Source organism: Berghia stephanieae, chromosome 3 (genome assembly GCF_034508935.2).
Source record: "Berghia stephanieae isolate SIO BIC M18660-M18661 chromosome 3, UCSD_Bste_1.3, whole genome shotgun sequence".
NCBI lineage: Eukaryota > Metazoa > Mollusca > Gastropoda > Nudibranchia > Aeolidiidae > Berghia > Berghia stephanieae.
In genome coordinates, this window is record NC_088362.1 from 55076184 (window position 1) to 55098683 (window position 22500).

Consider the following 22500-nt stretch of genomic DNA (forward strand, 5'->3'; position numbering starts at 1 on the left):
TTCCATGAAAACACACTTCAAATCCAAGTATCAACAATTAAAACTATAGTATCTATATATCTATAGAACATCCAACTTGACTATCAAATCATATGTATTTTGGTCGGCATCGAGTTATCCGAAGCCACCATCTGTGACGTTACATATTGTATGAAAAGGCAACATTATACAAAACAAACCCAGGGTGGGTGGACGATGTAATGGGTTGCAATTATAAAAGGTTTTTTAATTCTATAATTTGTCTATCCTTATCATCGATGTCATCTAGTATGTGTAGTTTCCTGACAAACGAAAGATAATTCTATCTACAGTAGATACAACAAACATTGTGTCCAAAAATCATATCATCAAAGACTGATTCTGCGAAAGCACGGGACGACGGACGCCAGAGAGACCTCTTTACGGCCATACAGCTGTATTTGATTATCAAAAATAAATGTTTCAATGGGTCTTCAACACGTCGAGAGAGAAATTGCATAAGAATTGAACAACTCCGTGTGTTTGTTTACCCCCCCCCCCCCCACTCTCTCTCTTTCTTTTTTTTTTTTTTTTCAAGGAGGTTTGAAAACTCCATTTCATCATCTCATGAGCTTCTTGGCAGCAAGCAAGATTGCTACTTGTGATTTTTAAAATTGCAGTATGAACCAAAGTTTATTTTTTTCCCCTGTTTGGTTTATTATTGGGGAAAAGAAATGAGCGAGTCGTTTTGGGTGATGACTTTAAAATTATACTATGGTTAATGACCCCCGTCCGACTTGCACTTATTTGTAGGTCTGATAACCCAATTCATTAGGGCCCGTTGTTGTAATGGAAATCTCTAAAAATGGCGCAAAATATTGTCCATTACAACAATGTTAAAGTAGGTTCATAAGTGGGTTCGGATGTCTATATGTACACTTCGCTTCCCCGTCCCTGTATAATAATAATAATAATAATAATAATAATAATAATAATAATAATAATAATAATAATAATAATAATAATAATAATAATAATAATAATAATAATAATAATAACCCAAGACATTTCATCGCCATAATACAAGCAAAAGTGTCACCCATTTGTTAATTTCATTATGATCCACAGAAAATATGTCAACTTCCTCTGTTTTAGGTATTAAATTTGGTTCTCATAAAAATAAAAATCCCTGGATATAAATGTAGACCAATTTTGAGTCACCATGACTCTATGGAACAAATCGATAATGACATCAAACGATGAATCTTGAATAGCAAAATGTAAGAACAGAATATGACTTTATTGCAAAGGGCGTGTAAATAAAATAGTATTCGGTTATGTAAACATCGAGAATTTATGAAAAGAAATGAAACAGAAGAACTTAATCCAATCACACGTTTGCAGGCATTTCAAAAGGACAATGATTACAAACATTATATTATAACAGTATCGCGTCATAAAAATGGAATTATAAAACAAACAAAAAGTGTAGAGAGAGAAGACGTAGAAAAAAATTAAATTATAGGAGATAAGAAGCCGTGCAGAGACATACAAATTTCACAATGGAAATGGTTCACCCCTTGCTGAGGGACGCGGTTTTTAACATAATACGATTGCCAGAGCACCGAGCCTTTGCCCCGCCGATCTGAGGACGACCATGATATCATAGATAGATTCCCTTATCTTCATATTTGCCCTCATAATTTAGATACCGCACGATACCGTTCTTTCTTGGATCACGGTGGGAGTCCAACTCTTACTTCTTCTTCTTTTGTCAGAAATTAACTTTAGACTAAAATTTTTAAGTGTTTAAATTCTAAAATATCGACAACACCCAGACTTGCCAACCAACCTCAAACATTTTAAAAGACTTTCCACATTTTCCCCAATAATTTTCACACATCCCCCCCCCCCCCCCCCAAAAAAAAAAATTTTTTTTTTAAAAAGACAAACAAATTTAACATTCGCTGAACTTATGGAGACTTATCAAGCCAGGAGAGGGAAGGATAATCCTGAAATTTTTATTACAGTCACCAACTGTCTGGCTACTCAGATTCTCATTGAGGTGGATACGATATTTGATTACCTTCAAATATTCCACTTTCGTCATTTTCCCCTTTTTGTAACAAATCTGGGCTTTGAGGTGTTGAACTTCATAACATTCTGCCAATTTAATTCTTCCTCCCTAAAAATCAAAACTGAAATGATCTGCTGGTCCAATATACACAAGTAAAGCCATTGGACCCCTGCCCTATGAAAACACGATCGATGACTCACATCTACATGTAACATGTGCCGAGTAGACATTCACTTTCTACGGTATGTAGAAAGGGGAGAAAGTCATAATGTATTTACCAAAAGGGGAGAAAAATCATTTTAATACTTTGATGACATAAAAGGGTATGTAGAAAGGGGAGAAAGTCATAATGTATTTACCAAAAGGGGAGAAAAATCATTTTAATACTTTGATGACATAAAAGGGTATCAGCCCCCCCCCCCCCCTCCCTCCCTCCCCCTCTCTCTCTCTCTCTCTCTCTCTCTCTCTCTCTCTCTCTCTCTCTCTCTTTATCCCACACACACACACACACACACACCAACACACAACCACACACCCACCCACACACACAGTGTGTGTTTCCTGATGTACACTGTTTACTTATGATTAAACTAATTTATCCCTTTCCTTGCCATTTAAACTTCTTTTGAAGCTATCTTTCGACATTCCCCTCCTTTCATATTAGACGTCTATATTAACTCTTGTCCAAGATTCCCTTAGTCAAATTTTTGAATATTCAGAAGATTGTCTAAATGTGAATCATTCTTTTGAGCATTAATTAATCATTCATTCTGTTCATATGGCTACATCATATTTTAAGCCAATGTCTTCATAAAATTGTTTTGAATGATCCATTATTACTTCTTATACACTACAGTTATTGAGGAGTTCAAATAACTCGAGACATTGTTTACCGATGGCCACTAGCCCGAATGAAGAGACAGATCTAGGAGCATGCGTGCTTGGACAGCTTCTCCTTCTTTTACAACTCGAATAAATCTTTTTTTTAATTTTTTTAAAAAGCTAACCATAGCCATGCATTACTCAAAAGCATAGATTATTGCAACAGAAATAAGTCCTTCTTCACAGTCCTTTGGAGTCACGAGATAGGCGTCCAGCGGGCGTGCCGTGCCTACTGCTACAAAACATAATTTGCGGAATGACGAAGAATCCAACTTTAGAACTTCAAAAGCATATTTATTGAAATAAAACGCCAGAAATCAAGGGAGGAATCTGAAGTGTTATTCAAACTACTGGGTGTAAATTGTTAATCTATAATGTAGCTGACAGTAACTACTATTTTTTATCATAAAAACTACAAACTTCAAACAAATTCAGAAAACGGAGGTCGGCGGATGGGACAAAATAAAAACGAAAAATAAAAAAAAGAAAGAGTTGGAAATGGTCCGATCACTGCAATATATCGTGGCCAACAGCAACATTTAACATTTAGGATGGGACATGACGCCTGTTTAGGCGATGTTACAATTTTTTCGGACAGAGACAACGCTTTTAACGGCCAGGTACTCATTTTACACCTGAGTACGGTGAGGGAATGTGAGTAAAGAGCCTTCTCCAAGGACTCAACTATGCGCCGAGCGAGGCTCGAACCCAGGATCTTCCGATCCGAAAGCAAGTGTCATACCACAAGACCACATAGCCGTATTCTGTGGATAGTTGGGCATCAACATGTAGTCTGCGTTCAATATGGCTCAGACTAGACCCTCACACCAGCCTTGCACCTCTTTCGGTATCAGCAACATGGTAGAAGAGGAGGTGACATGAAAGTAAAATATCAGCAGTAACTTCCAGCATGATATATGAATGTCTCTCCGGATACTTCGTCTTGTTACCAATAGCTCGAAAATAAATACTTTCTAGTGTTTCAGCCGCATTATTTACATTTGTTGTCAAATGTCCGACATTCACAACCATATAATAACTGCCCAATATAAAAACATTTAATAAATAATGATTTTATTATTTTCAAATTTTAATTTTTTAATTTAAAAAAACAAGTTTTAAGAACGCAAAACTATGACGCAAGAATGCCATTAAATAACGATCCACATCTCGACATGCATACATTTGATGCACACGCCTAACATTCCTCTAAAACAAGGAATCCAATGTGTACCTAGCTATTAATTTCGTTCTATTAATAAATATTTACCGGCGTCGAAACCGTTCTCTGAAAAGATTTCGGGTCCACATATTATAATGTATATTTATGATAGCCGTGTGCGCGTATCAGTAAACATTATTTGAATTTCTTTTCCTAATCGTAAGATATATCTAGGTAAACGTTGGAGAATAATGTTATCAAATTGGTTCGTTTGTTTTCATTTTAACACTTTTAATTTATCCTTTTTTCTCAACCAGCTAAGGAAGAAGCTTATAAAAATCAATAAGAAATGAATGACATGATTGTGGGTTATTGAAATCTAAGTTGACATAAGACTGAATAGGAATAAGGTTTGGTGCGGTATTACATATAAATGAAAAGGCATTCAACGTATTCAGTTGAAAATTACTTATATGCGGTTGTCACATGCGAAATGAACGGACATAAAGTCAGGTCAATAATAGTAACGTCATTTATAAACAGAATGCAATGTCGACCGTTGCAATGATAACCCCCCATCCCCTCTCAAAAAAAAAAAAAAAAGAGTCAATAATAGAATAAATCACTCGAAGACTTGTCATTTAAACAAATGCAGTCTTGATGTTTTCTTAAAATTATTCTATCTCGATATTTTTGTATTTGTTGTCCTTTTACTACCAGTGTGATCAACAACGTTTTCATTTTAATATATCCAAAGTTTCCAGGGGTATATCTGCAAATACGTGATTTTTTAAAAAAATCTTGGGTGGGGGGGGGGGGGGGGCGGGGGGTGTTTGTTATTGGTTTTGGTTTGTTTTCCGAGTAACGCTGTAAGCTGGTAAGCCAGTTGACGCCTATGACTAAAGTATTAAATATTCTACAAATTTCTATCATAAAGTGAAATATGGTAACACAAATTAGATTCGAAAATGAAAAAGGGGATGTCTCGTGCCTTTACAAATTCCCTCTATTAATCCCATTTGGGAAAATTTGTCTTTAGGGTCTATTCCAAGGGATGTCTGAAATAACCCAGGCGTCAGCCGCAGCGCAGCACCGCAAACTGAGCTAGGGCGAGACGATTTGCTCAAGGCTACACAGCACAGCGGGTATTCTAACTCGGTACCTTTCGGGTACGAAGCAAAGACCGTACCGCTGACCTACGTTAATCCATGGATATCTAGCGACGTGCACTTATTTGCAGGTCTCATAACCCAATTCCAAAAAAAAAGAAAAACGACGCAAAATAGTGTCCATTACAACAATGTTAAACTAGGCCCATAAGTGTGTTCGGATGTCAGACCTGCATATATGTACACGTCGGTATCTGGCTAATAATACGAGAGCTCCATTTTAAGAACTTCAGTGCAAATTGTAAAGTAGAAACAAATGGTATACCTAATTTATTTTTGTGCCATGGCGTTTGAAAGATAGAAAAAAAATATTACTTTGCTTGCGGCTTGAACTTATTGACCCAAAGAAAATTTCTAGCTGTTGAGACAATAAAAGAAAAGTTACATCCGGTTATTTCCGGCAAGAATTGATTGTGAGCGCATAAAAATTCCGTTGACGCGCAAAAACCGATATAAACTAATCGAAAATCGGGAGACGTTGGTGGTTACTATTTTTAGCGATCAACTCACACTTAATCCTGTTTGCCAGTAGATACTTTTTCATATTCCACTTAAACTCTTGATAAGGTTACAAACACGCACGCGCACACACACATACACACACACACACACAGACAACGCACACGACCTACCAACACACAAATGCACACACGCACATGCATAACACACACAAACACACACACACACACACACACACACACACACACACACACACGAAGGCAGCAGCTTCAGAAGATAAAATGGATTGGCAATGCCAGTTACTGTATATCAGACCAGCCTATTTGAAAATTTAAAAATTCGTAAGTTTTTGGAGACGAAAATTGCAGTCTCTAAAATTAACTTTAGTGATCAATAATTTACCCTCACGAGGATTAAATAACACAAATACTTCAAAAATCCTTGAAATTATGAAGCCTGGCAGTAACTTTAATTTTCAATAAGTTAAAATGACTTAAAAGATGCTCATGAACTTCTGAAATTGGAGCCAAAATGTCGTAATTCTACGAATTTTTCCTTATAGGAGGCAGGTCTGCTGTAATATATCACAATGCAATAGAATCCTACCGCCTGTCAAACAATTCGTGAAACTTGTTACAATTAATGCCATACTCCCTCTAAGCCTCTCAAGTTATCGGCTATGTTTTATGTACTAAAACATGAACTAAAAGATCTATTTACTCAGACTCTTTTCTAAGATATGAATTCATTGAAGGATTAAGTCCGTATACAAACAAATCCAAACTTCTACCCAATACGGCGCCTTCAATCTTAAAATATTGATATCGAAAATACATTTCATTAAAGATCCAAGCTTAAATTCAACATGAAAACTCCCAAGTGATAGCTTAAACCCTTTTAATACATGGATCCTACCAACAGTCCTTTTTTTTTTTTGTCTGTTGATAATTTATAAAAGAGGCTATAGATCCGCAAAAATAAATATGCAGAGATAAAGTTCCATAAACAATGAGCACCCACAGCTATCTATACTCGGTTTATCTAAGGAAGATAGATAAGGTTTGCACAAACACAATGTGATAAATTGTAATAAAATAGATTAATAGTAAAAATTGTTACTGTAAATAATAGTTTTAAAAAATGAGACGTGTTTATTTCCACAAGGTAAGATGTTTGTCAAGATATAAACGCTGGTGGTGTCTGGTTTAGGTTACAGCCGACGTGTACATATAGGCTATGCAGGTCTGAAATCCGAACCCACTTGTCGGCCTAGTTTAACTTTGTTGTAATGGACAATATTTTGGGTCATTTTTTGAGACTTCCATTACAATGAGCCCATAAGGGATTGGGTTATCAGACCTGAAAATAAGTGCTCACGTCGGTTACAGCCCTTACTTGCTTTGCCTTATTCTGAAAAAAAAAAAGAAAGAAAATGTTGCCCCGAAAACTCGTCTTTCAAATATCGATCAAGTAAGATTACTCTCGTCTTGCCAAAAACTCTCAAACCTGGGACTTCCAGAAGTTCCACGAATACTGCTGCTGCTGCTGCTACTGCTACTGCTACTACGACTAATACTACTACTACTACTACTACTACTACTACTACTACTACTACTACTACTACTACTACTACTACTACTACTACTATTGCTGCTGCTGTTGCTGCTGCTGCTACTACTACTACTACTACTACTACTACTACTACTACTACTACTACTACTACTACCCCACCACCACCACTACTACTACCAGCGCTGCTGCTACTACTACTACTACTACTACTACTACTACTACTACTACTACTACTACTACTACTACTACTACTACTACCACCACCACCACCACCACCACCACCACCACTACTACCACCACCGCCACTACTACCACTACTACTACAAGATGTTTAAAAGTGAAGCCGAAGCTAATCCTAGTGTCAGTACTCGTATAACAGAAGGAAAAAAAAGTTAGGACATTTCCAATAGAAAGGACATAAAACCAGGATTGTTAGAAGTAACACTAAATCTTTGACACGGTGATCCCTACATTACAAGGGGGCGTCTAGAAGAATAGGCCCCATTGCCCTATTCGACCAGGGCCATTGAGGTGATGTATGTCACAGTTGTATCGGCCATACACACAGCCTTCGTGTCGAGTGTGATAAATGGGGTACCCGCATATACCATAATAATCAGATATAGTATAGACAATAATATTATACAGAATACAGATTATATTTTTGTTATTATCATCATCATTATTATTATTATTATTATTATTATTATTATTATTATTATTATTATTATTATTATTGGCTATCAACCATTTGTAAAGCGCTTTGAGGACGTTTAGTGGATATTGCACTATATAAAAGCTCAAGTTTAAAGTTTAAAACTGGGACTATCTTTTGCGTCAAACATAGTTTTGATGTTGCGTGCGTATTACAAATCGTTTCTATCACATGTGTGTGTATCTGTGTGTGTGTGTGTGTGTGTGTGTGTGTGTGTGTGTGTCTGGTGGGGGAGGGGGGCATTGTCGTTGGCAAGAGAGGCAATAATTAATCTTCTGCATTCTGACAACATCAAATTAATACTTGTTAGAACGGACAAGTCACGCTATGCTGTCAGTTGCCACTTGAACGCGACAGGGTGCCTCATAAAAAACAATACAAGTCATCTTTTTATTGAGTTGCGTTGTCAATTTTTATTATTTATTGTGAAGCGATGAAAAAGAAAAAAGAAAAAACCCAAAAAAAATTGAAGACAGTGATTGTTGAATGGGACGTTTCATAATATGAGGACTTCTTCGCAAACTAGACGCGAAATTTTGTAGAAAGCAGTGATTCATCAGATTTTTTATGTTTAAAAATAAAAAAAAAATAAAAAATAAAACTACCTTTATTCATCCCAAAGGGGAATTTTGTCTCTAGGGTCTATTCCAAGGGAAAACTGGAAAGAAAAAAATAGGCGTCAGCCTCAGTGCAGCGCCGCGAATTGGGCTAGGGCGAGGTGACTTGATCACGGTTATCCCAGAATTGATGGATGGACAAGAGACTTGGAACCACCGAACATTGGTCATACGTGCTGTCGTACTTTGGAAAAAAAAACAACCAAAAAACACGTAGACCGTCTAGGGCCTATTTAAATGTTTTGGCCAGAAAACCCGTCCTTCAAATATCGATCGATAAAAATGATCCTCATCTTGACAAAATCTCTCAAACCTGGGACTTTCTATGCAAAATTTGAAGTCCATCCGACAAGAAGTAAAAGCTCCAGGCTTTGCAAATAAAATGCTTTTTAAAAAAAATTAAACTAAATTATATTATGATATAGGATATGCCATTTCTCTGAAATGGTCAAGTCTTTGAAATTTGTAGTCCCAAACATGCAATCTTTAAGAACAAATTAAACAACACAATCATCAAATTTATATCCATGTTTACCTCACTGATTCCAAGTATAGAGATGTCAATCGGGACTGATTTCCGCCCACCAAAAAAAAAAAAAAAAATACGATGACTACACACGAAAATAAAATATGTATTATACGACAGAAATCATCTCTTTGAAAAGTGAACTTTTTGAAATTATGCGATGTCATGCCTAAAAATGCAATTTTCAACGATAAAACGCCTTCATAAACCATGGTTTGTGCAAATGTTGCTGCTCGGAGCTCGAAGAAATAAATAACAATGTGAAATTGAATGTAAATTTCAATTTAATATACTAAAATAGATTTTAAAAAGACGTTTCGGGTTTCCCCTTTATCAAAAACAAAACGAAACACTAACGAATGAGATAATAATGTGGTAGTGGCGTTGTTAAGATGAATAAACAAAAACCGTTTTTACAATTGCAACATCTCTATTGATACCATGGTGTGTTTATAATAATAACAACTATGAAATAAGTCACAAATCCAATAAGCACGGATGAGTTGAGGTATTTATCGTTAGCCGCAATATGTTGCCACTTTTTACAAATTATTGACAATAAACTTATCTGATGGAGAGTTGAATAGATATGTGCGGTAAGGGGGGAAGGGGAGGGGGAGGGGGAGGGGGCAAAAGAGGTCATAATATCGATCTGGTGACCCTGTTATTTCACTTTCTCATACATAATACATAAGCACACCACTTGTCCTTTAAATAATTCGGACTGTCCGAAAAGTCAAGATTCAACAAACAATGGCAGTGACTGCGAAACTAAGCGATCTACACGGGTATTGCACATTGGTATGCGGTTTGTTTTTTTAACGAGCTTTTTACATAACGCAATATCCACTGAACGTGTTCAAAGCAGCACGTAACATGCAGAACGAGACATGGAGCCTGTTAGACGATATTACAATTTTTTCGGACAGAGACAACGCTGTTACCGGCTAGGTACTCACTGTACACCTGAGAATGTGAGTAAAGAGCCTTTTCCAAGGACTCAACTATGCGCCGAGCGAGGCTCGAACCCAGAACCTTCCGATCCGAAAGCGAGTGTCATGCCACAAGACCACAGCCGCGCGTTTAAGTAAAATATTCACCAATTCCACCCACCAGAAAACACAAACCTATGTGCATCCTTGAAGATGTATTGTCTTGATTGAGAGAATCTAATGAGAACTAGTCACACAAATGGCGGTCTTAAAACAATAACAAAGAGCACTGGGATATCAACTCCGTTCATTCTATTGTTCGTAAAAAACTCAGCTATGTTTGTGAGAGCGGCTTTGAGGGTGCATCCCAAATCTCTTAATTTGAATTCTACTGATTAATCAGAGGTGTCTTGAATAGAACAAAAAACGAAACGATCGTCTGAATGTACTCAAATCAACGGAAAATAAACAAACATTTAGAGGAAAACACCACATTTATTCCATGCCAATGTAAACGAAGCAACAAACATTTTTGAAACAGAAATCACGATTCTCAAAGCCCGGATTGGTTGTGTTATGACTTTAAAAAATGATTTATTACCTAAAAACACCGATCGCTACAAAAAAAAAAAAAAAACAAAAAAAAAAAAAAAAAGGAGGGGGGGGGGGGTATATAATTAAAAATGTATTGGAAGAGACATAGTATGACACAGCAAGAATTGCCCACCCGGACCCCGATGGGAGGTCAAATGCCACCATCCAAAACAAAACAAAACATTCCTTCTTTTACATAATTGGATATGAACGAAACATCACTGGAAAAATAATGAAGGCTTGGGAGTCGGGAAAGGGGGGGGGGGGGGGGAATTTGTCAACGTCTACTTATTTGCAGGTGTTATAACCTAAATTGTTATGGGCATTGTCGTAAGGGAAACCGCGCTCAAACCAACGCATATTATCGTCCAAACAACAATGTTAAATTAAGCCCAAAATAATTGCGTTCGGTTTTCAGACCGGCAAATATTTACACGAAGATTTTTGTGATCTCTAATCGTGGAACAATAACCCTATAATTTTAAAGAAAAAAGCATGAAAGTATGTATAAGGTGAACGGTCCCAGAGGGTCAGGGTCATATTATATCAGAATACTGTCATAATAATATAAATTACATATTATTCATAAACAACAACGATTATCATGGTCGAGCTTAATGCTTTCATCTCTGTATAGTAATAATCACTGGTATGACACGGGGCTGCATGTCACAGGGTACACAACATACATGTGATGTAATTCGTAATTCACTGTCATTAGATTATAAAACCAACATTCCGTTGCTTGGTAAACAAGTGCCCAAAGACGACTGAAGGAACGAAATTGACTCAGGTCATGATTATGATTATTATTATTATCATCATCATCATCATCATCATCATCATTATTATTATTATTATTATTATTATTATTATTATTATTATTATTATTATTATTATTATTATTATTATTATTATTATTAGACAGCTTGGTTGGGATAACTAACTTAACTCTCATTTAATTCTATCAATCAGGCAATACGCGTTAGAGGTTACCTACACACAATTTTGTGCGTTGGCGCTGGCATGTTTAATCTGGCTGTCGGATGTTGTGAATATTCTATCAAAACGCATGGCATCAATAGAACCGTGGATAAAGAGGTGAGGTAACAGCAAATCAAAGACAAAAAAGTACAAGTCAGATATGGCATTAAATAAAACGTTGAGCATTGTAATCTATTTAAGATTCAAACTACGGTTTTCTGCTAGTCTTTAATGGAAGATTTCAGGAATTGTGAATACTTATTATAAGTTTCCGTCTGTTTCATTTTATCCATAGTTCCAAAATTTGGCAATATGGGATGTTTTCTGGTGAGTTGTGCGTGTGTGTGTGTGTGTGTGTAGGAGCTTATAAGAGAAAGGTGAAAAAAATCCTTGAGCCTTTTCCGTACAATAAATTCGCTTTTTAAAAATGTTTAAAAAGCAAAATAAAGATTGAAAACCACTTGTATCTATTGCAAATATTATGTTCACGTCATTGAATTCATAATTTAAGGTAAGGTGCTTGGGATCTATTTAAACTGCTGTACATTTATTTTGATAGTTTATTTACATTTATTTATGTGTCTTCAAAAGTAAATTGGACGTATTTTTCATAACTTACTTTGGGTTCAATTCATAAAAAGTCACGCTCTGGAAGTTTTCATTAGGACGGTTGATGGTTCAAATAGTTTTGTACTAACTTTTCCATAGCATACACCCCCCCCCCCCCTCCCCCACCCCAAAGCATAGTAATCTTACTAATTCAATGAACTTTATCCCCCATTGACACTCGAGCATTTCTACTCGTATTCTTCCTTTTTTCACGGTTATGAATGGCCAAACACGATTTAACCGGAGTTGAAAACAAGAGGTAATGGATTGTCTCTGAGGAACGAACTCATCTTTCGGAGTTTATCAAAAGATAGCGCTTAGTACATCTATACAATAGGGGCTGTATAGCCCACGAACAACTACCAAAAAAAAAAAAAACCACACCTTTATAAACATACAAATAAACATAGTCATTTTACATTCACAAGAATCAAATTTTCCCCATTTACAAGAGCTGCCTCGGGATAATATGATCAAACACTCAAGAAGAGACAATCTTACGACGGACGACTGGCCTGTTGAACATCGCCGAATCTCGATATTTTCAAGCAGGCATTGTCGCCTTTTTACCCTCGAAGCATTCATAGGTAGACATGGGAAGAATAGTCCTACAAGATATCAAAACATTCATAACGTTCGTGGTTCATTAACATCTAAATAAAAGCTCTCAACGTCCGCAGTATAAGACTGAACTTCATAGGACCATCAATGTGTAACAAGTTAATACGACTAGAAAGTAAAACATGAAGACTGAAGAAATCAATGGTAAACTGGGTCGATAGACCATCATAGATCTCCACCTCGGTGCCGACATTTTGAAAGAATAAATTACTATTTACTCCAATTTATAGACCGTACATTGACTGTTTTCGATAGTGTAAAGTAAGAGTTTCAATATATTTACACAACTCAACATATGACTTCGTATTGCAACACTGTGTCTTTTAAAAGAAAGAAAAAGGCTTCTAAAAACTCCGCTTAATAACAAAAATATTTAATGTCAATTAGAGTAAGACCTAATCTCGCCGTTAAAAGGTTAGATAAGTCATAACAGCTCTTCTATCGGATTTTGATTTATGTATGAAATTCAATATTATCAATACCGATATAATAATAATATTTTAAGTATATGTCCTGTATTTATTTGGTACCCAAAAAACTGAGACATTTTGTACGATGTGTAGGGTTGGCTATCGGGTAACCAGTTAACAGCCGTACTTTGAAGAGACACGTATTTAAAAATTTGGCCAGAAAACTCGTCCTTCATATATCGATCGATTTAAATGACCCCCCATCCTAGCAAAAACTCTCAAACCCGGGACATCGAGAAGACTTCCTTAAACCCCATGTTTGAGAGTTTTTGCCAAGGTGAGGGTCATTTAAATCGATCGATATTTGAAGGACAATTTTTCTGGCCAAAATTTTTAAAATATGTTTTTCCAGAGTCCGGCAGTTAACTGGTTAAATATTATGGGAAATTTGTACAGAAATGGGGAGGAGAACGACGGGACTGTATGCCAGTCTTGGTAATGGCCCCAAGGGTTGTCCATTTCAAAAGAGAGGGTGGATACTTAATCATTTCCAAGTTGTGATCTTGTCACATCAATGAAAACGGCATTCTGAAGGCGTCCGTCCCCTCGATTGGTCGCAGGTTTGTATGTATGTGTGTATGGATGTATATGAAAAACATATCTATTAACATTTGTTTTGTAGGACGTTTATTCATTCGCTTAGTTGTGATTTATATAAATTGATGGAAAACGGTCATATGCTTTACTGTAATAATCGCGCGCGCGCGCGCACACACACACACACACAAACACACACGCTTAATGCTCGCAAAAGTCTTACCACGGCAGTGTCTCAGTGGATAAGGCATTTTACTCACAGTACCTTACATTGGCAGCGACGGGTATATTGTAAAAGCGCCATTTCTATCTTTAAAATTGAAATTGAAATTGGAAAAAAAAAAGAAAAGAAAAAACACAATTTTTTTTAAAAGAAGAGGGAAGCATACATACGACTTGTACTCTACGAAATGTGCGACCATGTGGTCTAGTGATATGACACTTGACTTTGGATCGGAAGGTCCTGGGGGAAAACCCTTTACTCACATTCTCCCACGGTACTCAGGTGTAAAATGAGTATCTGGTCGTTAACAGCGTTGTCACTGTCCGATCAAAATTGTAATATCGCCTTACAGGCGTCGTGTCTTGTCCTGTTAAGTGTTGCTGTTGGTTAGAGACCCCTTGTAAAGCGCTCAGAGCACGTTTAGTGGATATTGCTCTATATAAAAGCTCTTTTTTTTAAATGGTAAATTAATTCCATATGGCTTGTTGGGGACGTAAATAAAGCTTTATAAATAAAGCTTTATAAAGTATGAGGTGGAAATGATCTCATCAAATGCTCGTATAAACTGATATATAATAATATAAGCATTTAAACATATTACGCTGTATCTTTATACTACCGGCTCAGTTTGGTGATAAATTACCTTATAACTTGTTCAATGAATTATCGCTGTCGCGATTTTCTTTCTTTTTCTTTTCTTCTTAATTATGATATAACGGTGATAGACGAGCAAATACGCTCCCAATGATCTCTATCACCTGTACGCTCAAAAGACGCGACTAGTCAAATTTCAAGTTATTCACATAGAATTCTTTTTTTTCCACATTCCACGATTAGTATAGATAAGAGAATTACAATACGCTGTCTTAACCAATTAACAGTCGCACTCTGGAAAAAACACGTATTTAAAAATTTGGCCAGAAAACGTGTCCTTCAAAAATCGATCGACTTAAATGACCCTCGTCTTGACAAAACATCTCAAACTTATTGGGACTTTGCAAAGTCTTCTTTAGTTCAACGTTTGAGAGGGTTTTTTTTTTTTTTGCCAAGATGAGGGTCATTTAATTTAAATCGATCGATATTTGAAGGACGTGTTTTCTGGCCAAATTCTTAAACACGATTTTTTTCCAGAACACGGCATTTCACTGGTTAAATCAAATTCAGCGCAAGAAAGCGGTCTGTGATCCGTTGAGAGATGATGTCTGCACTCGAGGGGAAACAACAGGACGACAATGGTGACTTGCAATTTCGGCCTCGTACTTATCAGTTGTAAACATCTCTCGTTTGTAAAACATGAATACCTGAAGGTTCTTTCTTTGCATAATATTTCTGCTACATTACTGAATTTTTAATTTACCGTCGCGACAAATGAATGAAAACAACAAGGTCACAGACGACAATTGGACAGTAGTACAATGTTCGCCGGATTGTTGAACGCTCTCAAAAGCAGCCAAAAACAAAAAGCGTGTCGAAATCCGATACTCATGGGAGTATCGACTTAATATGTAAATAAAACTTGGTCACCTAGCTCCAGCGTGTCGAATTGCAGATCGTGCTCAAATTTGGCGGGCTAGAATGCGACGAGTATTGTATTTAGAAGAAGTAAGCTATCTTAAAAAAAATTAACCTCATAATATGTTCAATTTCTATTGATTTTCAAAAAAAAATCAGGTGTCCAAGCCAAAGTTATAAATTAGGGAGCAGGCACTGGTGTAAGATACAAATCTTCAAAGGTGTGTATGAAACAGTGTCAGATAAAACAGAAAAAAATCATCCCAAAACATCAGCCGGCTTCGACCGGGAATCGGGAGGTCGGGGGTTTGATCCCTAGTCCAGGCAGAGTTCGAGTGTCATATCACAAACCACAATGGTACAACTGAGTATCAGTTAAATATTTTCTTACTTAATAATAGAAAGCATTATCATCTACATATCAGACAAACCGAATTTACCCGCGAATGAAGGGGGGCACCCTTACCACACACGACACAGCATTGTTACTATTCAAATGACATTTACCTGCAACACAACACCCGGTGACATTTTGAAGAGAAAAAAAATCCTTCAGTTTAGAATGAAAGTAAGATTGGTTGGAAGACGGAGGAGGAAAATATACAACTATTAAACGCTAGCTAAAGGTTTGAAAAAGCAAACCAAGTCTTGGCTAAACTACACTGAGTCTTGTTAAATGAATGTATGTGTTGTGTATTTTGCTTCATTCATTCCAATAGGCGTGTGTCCATAACGATCCAATGACATTTTACTCTATAATGCAGATTCTTTAAAAAATAATTAAAACATAAAATTCCCAGCCGCAGTGCAGTGCCGAAAATTGAGCTGGGGCGAGGTGATTAGCTCAAGGCCGCATAGTGCAGCGGCGGGTGATCGAACTCGGTACTTTTCGGGTGTGAAGCAAAGACAGTACGTACCGCTGAGCCACGCTGTCTATTTTTACGAAAAAATGGTATAATTACGAATTTTTGCTCCAATTTCAAAACTTCATGAGCATCTCTTAAGTAATTAAAACTTATTGAAAATGAAAGTTAATGACAGAATGAATAATTTAAAGGACTTTGAACTATCATTTAATCACTGTGAGGGTAAATTGACGATTACAATTTTTGTTTCCTAAAAATTACGAATCTTAAAACTTTCAAGTAAGCAGGTCTGTATAATGACAAGGTTATTTTTCTCACGGAGCCACCGCCTGATCCTTTCATCCATTTATTTATTCGTGTTTTCTTAACAATGCTAGATAGATGGGTTGGTTGATTGTAGTCAACCTTTACAGAGATCACAACCAGATATGCTTTTCATTGCAACTTTTCTTTCATATAATGTAATAGATCGTTTTGGATTTAAGGTGTTAAAAAAAAAAAGAAAAAGAAGAAGAAGAAATGGATTGAAAGAATGCGTTTAATTTGGGACGCTTTTATCTAATTTAATGAACAGGTGCCGACGCTGATTTCATGATAAAGAAATTGGGATTGCGATGGTCGAGCGGTTACCGTATCTAGACTTATTATGTGAAAGTCAAGAATCATGGAGCGTGGAAAGACAGAGTAAGGGTAGAAAAGAGCGCATAATTTATATTATTTATATCATTATGTCCCAGTCTTCTGACTTTGAGGAAATTCCATTAAAAAATTTTTTTTGTTGTTCTAAAATATTGATTTAAAAAATTATTAAACACACAATCTCTCACTCTCTCTCTCTCTCTCTCTCTCTCTCTCTCTCTCTCTCTCTCTCTCTCTCTCTCTCTCTCGTATAAACATACTAGCACACACATATATTAGCGAACAAAAAGAAAAAAGAAATTGAACAAGATTATGAGAAAATCGCGATAACCCTATAAAATAAATGTTACACGCCCTCGTCACAAATGTTTAGCATATCATTACAAAAGTCACTAACCAGGTACGTATTCTGGAAAGACACGTATTTAAAAATTTGGCCAGAAAACTCCACCTTCAAATATCGATCGATTTAAATTACCCTCAACAAGGTCAAACGTCTCAAACCTGGGACTTCACGAATCGATCGATATTTGAAGGCAGGTAGAGTTTTCTGGTCAAATTTTGAAACATGTGTCTTTCCATAGTACGCCAGTTATTACCTGGTTAACAAGACACCTGAGCACTGATGGTCCGGCCAATCAGATAGTTGACTGGGAGGTAAAGGCGATTTTTCCCCCAAGGTATAAATAGCGCGTAAAAGAATGGGTAATAAAAGAGGAAAGATAAAATATTATTATGAAGAAAGGATATTGATAGCGTCTCTGTGTTGTGGATTTTATCAATCTGACCACAGGCAACTATAAACATCTGGATCACATTTCATGCAATGGAAAAAATGATGGTTTGTACTCCTTCCCTCGTTCAAACCGACGTGTACTTATTCGCAGGTCTGATAACTCAAAATGTTTATGGGCTCATTGTTGTATACGTTGTAATGGCAATACTGCCAAACCAACGCAAAATATTGTCCATTACAACAATGCTACATCAAGCCCATAATCGTGTGCGGTTGTCAGACATGTAAATATGTGCACGTAGGTTCAAAGCCTTTCAAAGTGGGAATAAATTTCTTTACAACCAATCATACTTTATTTTTACTTGACTGGTAATAAGTGTAGACTGGCTTCTATTTGTTGATTGTTGTTGTTGTTGTTGTTGTTTCTTCTTCTTCAGTTTCTTCTTCTTCTTTATATTCTTTGTTAAGGAGATTATTGCAAACGTCGATTTGAACTTTTAGCGGAATTTTTCAAAGAGGAGTTAGTGAATGGTAAGCTCTTCTTTTCCTGTCACGGATTTTGTAATTTATAATAATAAACTGCAAAAGTAACATCTTTTTAACCTAGAGTGGTAAAAGCGATGCGATCCGAGTTTCATTGGAAGGCCGAATCATTAGCTGTTACTGGTCCCTTGGTAAAAAACGGTGAGGAATAATGTCTGGTTACAGAAAAACCGAACCCCGCCTGAATGAGCTTTGAAACATCGCAAGAACGAATCCGTGTTCATAGATAAATGCGTCTCTGACGAGACACTATTCAGCTCTGGGATATTTGTATCTCGTATTCCAGAAGGGGATTAAAATGAAGGTATTACCTTACACAAATGATACAGGTATTTATCCGTTTTCTGTAATTACTATCTATAACGGGGTGACAAAATCATAAACATCGGGTATTCGGGATAGTATGGTCTTTGTGGCCCTATCTAATTATTTTTTAACGATAGAAAGAAACAGAAAGCCCACAGTAAAATTGGAAAAATTCGATGTACATCTCATAAGCCAAAAGCATTACTATTTGATCATATTTTCCCCCCTAAATTGACTTACTGACTCAAAGCTATCCGCTGGCACAGTAGTTGACCGACTTTGCAGCCTCAGCGGCCTTCATATTTTCTGTGCAGAGGAATCTCCAATTTTTCCTGTCTGTTTGATGCTATGTCTCTATGTTGTTGGGATCTATTTCTAGTTGATGTTAAACTGGGGTTTATGTTTAGTATTTTTTTTTTTTAGATCGTTGTTGAGTGTTATTGGCAATGAGGTGACTGGGCGTCCATTGTGTTTGTGTCCCCAATTGGTGAAGTATAATGACATAGCTTTATTTGCTGGTATTTCATGATCTCGTCTCAGGATGTGTCCAAACAGGATCCACCTGGCGTTAAGTATTTGAAGAGAGATTGGTGTTTCGTTACATTTTTGGTGTAGTGCTTTGTTATTTTTGTAGGATATATTTAACTGCTAGTACTGTTCTAAATTTTCAGAAGTTAGGAGGGAAAATACGCAGCTCGTATTTTGAAAACGGCTAGGGATAGAAATTTGAGATCAATTTAGTTTTCCATTTTGAGATTTGTGGGTTGCAAGAATGCCAAACATTATATTGCTAGGTGTATGTCAACATTGGAGTAAATTGTTTCCATCAAAGTAGTGCGGAAAAATCTTGTAGATTTTGATCAGGTCATAGAGTACGGAAATGTAGTAATGCGCTTTGATAGTATAATGAATAGTTTCAGAGAGAGAGAGAGAGAGAGAGAGAGAGAGAGAGAGAGAGAGAAAGAAAGAGAGAGAGAAGGAGAGAGAAAGAAAGAGAGAGAGAGAGAGAGAGAGAGGCCCAGACAAAGAGGGGAAAAGAGAGAGAGAGAGAGAGAGAGAGAGTAATAGATAGAAAGAGAGAAAGATATATATATATATATATATATATATATATATATATATATATATATATATATAAGAGAGAGAGAGAGAGAGAGAGAGAGAGAGAGAGAGAGGATACATATAAATGTCAGTATAAGACACCTGAGCTTTTGTCCGGCCAATCAGATAGTTGACGTTGACAGAGAAGTAGAAGTGATTTTTTTACAAAGGTATTAATAAATAACGCGTAAAAGAATATGTAGTAAAAGAGTAGAGATAGAAACAAATATGAAGAAAGGGTATTGATATAGAGGAAGAGGCAGAAGGGGGGGGGGGAGGGGAGTAGATCATGTTTACCGACTTAATTGAAAAGCACGGGGTATGATAAATAAATAAAGAATTTACCATTTAAATTTGCTTAAACTATTACTTATTCTATGTTTCTTTTGATCAACGAATAATAAATAGTCTTTCTTTCTATTACCCTTATTACTTGAATGCAATATTATGAGATTGTTTTTAGATCCTTCCAGCCATCCCCCCCCCCAAACCCCTTTTTTTACCCAAACTTCTTTTCTAATATTAATATTATATTATTGCTCATTTTGTGTTTATAAAGAAAACTATTTATACAAGTAATAAACCAGGTCTTAGCATTTTATCAATTTTAATTGACCTATAAATATCTCTTAAAATATTAATCCCGCAAGCTATGTAATTTTTTAAAATGGGGTTCCCGAATAGCTTAGCTGATAAAGCACTCGCTTCATATGCAAAGGGACTGGGATTGAATTCAAGTCGAGATTTCTTTTTCTATCACCCAGCAGTGACTGAGTAGCTAGATCTGGCCGAAAGTACGTTTTGTATAGACTACCGTCTCATCCAAACGGTAAACAAGCAATTGCTATTGTCCGTTTAACGCTATAGAAACCGGTATAAAATCCAGCCCCATGGGCCTTATGGCTCTGACGGACTGATGGATGCAATGCAATTGTTATAAATAATATGATGGTTAATTACAATATGTGTTCAGTTATCGTTAGAGTTCGTTTTATCCAATTTGCTATTTTCCACTAGTCATTAAAGTAAAAATAGAAATCACACAAAAAAAAGGAGGAGGAGGAGAAGAAGAAGAAGAAGAAGAAGAAGAAGAAGAAGAAGAAGAAGAAGAAGAAGAAGAAGAAGAAGAAGAAGAAGAAGAAGAAGAAGAAGAAGAAGAAGAAGAAGAAGAAGAAGAAGAAGGCTTTTAAAGTGACATTACGTACGAATAAAACCCGAAATTGCTAAATGGAACGAAAAATTAAATGTGTATGAATGTTATAAATCACATACAGTAGAGTATCGGTAAAATGAATAATATAACATGTTTAGCCATTGATCACGCTTTCATTGTTAACCCCTGCCCCAGAAAATTTAATGTTACCTACGGGTATCGTTAAGACCAGAGTAATCATAGCCCTCTCATTAAATAGGCAAAGATCACAAACCCCCGAGTAGTAATTAAGTATATATTTATTGCCCTCGTATACCTTAACGGCATTTCCAGGAGGGAAATAAACACCAGCTCATTGTGTTCCTCAAATAAGAGGTGGAACCATAAGGTATTATCGTTACTGTTACATATAATTATTATAGATATCAAGACTGGTATGTGCTGAGGCTGAAGCTGAGACAGAAATTTATCTGGATAACCAAAGATATCCTAGAGCGAAGGAACGGCAGTTTTGAATAATTACCCAGAGTTCCTAGAATTTCCAAGAACAATACATTTTATCTGATGGTTTATCCATGAAACGTTCAAGGTTACACATAGTTTTCTGTGTTGGTCCGTTATTCTTCCGGATGACAATGTTGTGAGTTTATTAGCAAGCGCATACTATCAATAGTCGACGGGACGGGATTTGTCGGTTCAAAATGTATCAATCAAGAGTTTCACAGCTCAAAAATGGACGCCACAGACTCCGCTCTACTGCACGCTGAACGTTGCAGAGAACGTACATATATTATGTAATTCTTCTGCTGATACAATATAAATAATAATAATAATAATAATAATAATAATAATAATAATAATAATAATAATAATAATAATAATAATAATAATCTGGAAAGCTGGAATAGGACCTTCTTTATAATCGCCATCCTCATTATTATACGCATTGTTAATTTGATAAGGAAAGGAGTGTCCTGATAAGGTATAATTATGATTTAGACATGCGTATAATGATATTATTTCTACCTGAGATATGTTATGGGCATGCGTTATTAATGTGTGTGTATGTATGTATGTATGTATGTATGTATGTATGTATGTATGTATGTATGTATGTATGTATATATATATAATGAGAGAGAGAGAAGAGAGAGAGAGAGAGAGAGAGAGAGAGAGAGAGAGAGAGAGAGAGAGAGAGAGAAAGAGAGAGAGAGAAAGAGAGAGAGAGAGAGAGAGAGAGAGAGAGAGAGAGAGAGAGAGAGAGAGAGAGAGAGAGAGACGGGGAGGGAGAAGAGACCAGGGTTCCGAAAAAAATCTCGGCTACACCCGGGATTGATTGAATCCGGTACCTTAGCTTAAAAGGGACGTGCTCAAGCCCTGAGCTATCGGGACCATCGGCACTAAACCCAATGGTCAAAACTAGCAAGAAGTATCGAATCTGTCAGTAATAAAGACTCACAAAAAAAAAAATAAAACCTATTAAGAGGAAGGAGAGGCTAAGCAAAAAAAAAAAAAAATGTACGGAACTCACCTCATC

The 22500-nt window shown here is 36.3% G+C and overlaps 1 protein-coding gene across 3 annotated transcripts in view; it reads right to left on the minus strand.

Annotated features, from left to right (window-relative positions):
* Nucleotides 1-22500, minus strand: part of LOC144968031 (uncharacterized) — a 98407-nt gene that overhangs the window by 28855 nt on the left and 47052 nt on the right. For all 3 annotated transcript variants that reach the window (XR_013644500.1, XR_013644501.1, XM_078905985.1), the window contains one exon: nucleotides 22495-22500. This exon is cut by the window's right edge and continues 161 nt beyond it. Coding sequence is in view for 1 of the 3 variants with exons in the window: in XM_078905985.1 (XP_078762111.1) it covers nucleotides 22495-22500 (6 nt within the window). In the remaining 2 variants the exon portion in view is untranslated. The remainder of the gene's footprint in view (nucleotides 1-22494) is intronic.